At 36.4% G+C, this 1,616-nt stretch overlaps 1 protein-coding gene across 1 annotated transcript in view; it reads left to right on the top strand.

Moving 5' to 3' along the window:
• The window catches only part of MBNL3 (muscleblind like splicing regulator 3), a 66,612-nt gene that overhangs the window by 49,244 nt on the left and 15,752 nt on the right, over nt 1–1,616 (top strand). Inside the window, exons 4-5 of the mRNA XM_006769892.2 lie at nt 2–88; nt 1,147–1,383. Coding sequence (XP_006769955.1) covers nt 2–88; nt 1,147–1,383 — 324 coding nt within the window. The remainder of the gene's footprint in view (nt 1; nt 89–1,146; nt 1,384–1,616) is intronic.

Below are 1,616 nucleotides of genomic sequence, written 5' to 3'. Positions count from 1 at the left end.
AAACACGCCTCTTCTGTTTTCTGGAAATCCGCCTCTCACATTGCCAGGAGCTGCTGGTCCAAAACCGATGCGTTCAGATAAACTGGAGGTATTTGTGTAGAAATATATAAATACTACATGGTTTATATTAACCTTATGCATGAAACAACAGCCTCAGAGCCTTCTGTTTTGAATGCCTTAAATGAGTGCACCTGGGTTTTTAGCTTATAGAGTATAACATCAGAACAATGTTAATTATTTTACTAATGCAATTATACCCTTTTGTGAAGTGAATTGATTCAGTTGTACAGTAGGTTAAAGCATGTCTTAGTGTACCTGGCCACAGATGCATCTCCTTTGCTATGCACAGGAAATCTGGTGGGAATGCTGCTTCTACTCAAGCTCCAGCCTCATAGACTGGACTTGCTATGCTTGTTGATGGGTTTCTACGTGCTAGAATAATCAAACTGAAGAAAAAGGTAGTCTAGTCTATCTGCTAATGCAGAATGTAAATGAGTCTCATAGTATCTAAATATTTCCCCCATTTATATCCCTTTATGCTAAGAAAATAAAATGTAAAAAAAATTGAAACAGCTTTCTTACTTATTAAAGTCCTTCAAACATCTCTTAATTGTCATTCTTCATAAATTGAAATTAATAACTAGTCAGTTTCTTACAAAGTCAGCTTCACCGGCAGCTTCTTAAATGCCTGGCAGTGTATTATAATGGAATTTGATTGTCCACATAATGTAATTCAATCATGGCCCACAAGTCTGCTTCTGGAAAAACACATTGCTGTGTGATAAAGACTCATCTTGGACCTTAACAAAATAAATCCCTTTTGCAAATGTAGCTAATTACACTTTAGGCTGTATTAAATGGAAAATTAAAAATTGGTTTCCAACAATGCTTTTAAGCACTTTTATTTCAACGTAAGAAAAACAAGACAGCTTTCCTTTGGAGAGAATGGATTTTTTTTTCTAAGAATCAAAATGTTGTCTACGTTTACATCTCAGAGTAAACATGGCTTTACATTATCCTTCAGCTTTTTAGATTTTTCCTAAATAGATGGCAAAGTAATGTATACTATTGCTCTTACATTCACTGGCAAAATAAATAAAACTTAATCACCTTCTAAGTCATCAACGTGATATTTTTTTCTTTAAGGTTTGCCGAGAATTTCAGCGTGGAAATTGTACACGTGGTGAGAACGATTGTCGCTATGCTCATCCTACTGATGTTTCTATGATTGAGGCGAGTGATAATACTGTGACCATCTGCATGGATTACATCAAAGGCCGATGCTCCCGGGAGAAATGCAAGTACTTTCATCCTCCCACACACTTGCAAGCCAAACTCAAGGCAGCTCATCACCAGATGAACCACTCAGCTGCCACCGGGATGGTAAGAACATGCCAGGACTTACGGACTATTTTTTTTTTTGGGGGGGGGGTACTGTCTTGTAACCATAACCTTGGATAGTCATGAGTGGACCTTAATATGAATAGCCAAGGTTATAAGGTGGAAAAGAGAGAACCTATTTGTTCTACTTCATTCACTAAAATTTTCTTAAGGTAATTATTTAAAAACCTTTACTGATTATTATAATCTGCTGTGCTTTTTCTCCTTTTTTAGGG

The sequence above is a fragment of the Myotis davidii genome, unplaced genomic scaffold (genome assembly GCF_000327345.1).
Source record: "Myotis davidii unplaced genomic scaffold, ASM32734v1 scaffold900, whole genome shotgun sequence".
Classification (NCBI taxonomy): Eukaryota; Metazoa; Chordata; class Mammalia; order Chiroptera; family Vespertilionidae; genus Myotis; species Myotis davidii.
The sequence above is the reverse complement of the archived record's forward strand: the minus strand, read 5'-3'. Positions and strand labels throughout refer to the sequence as shown.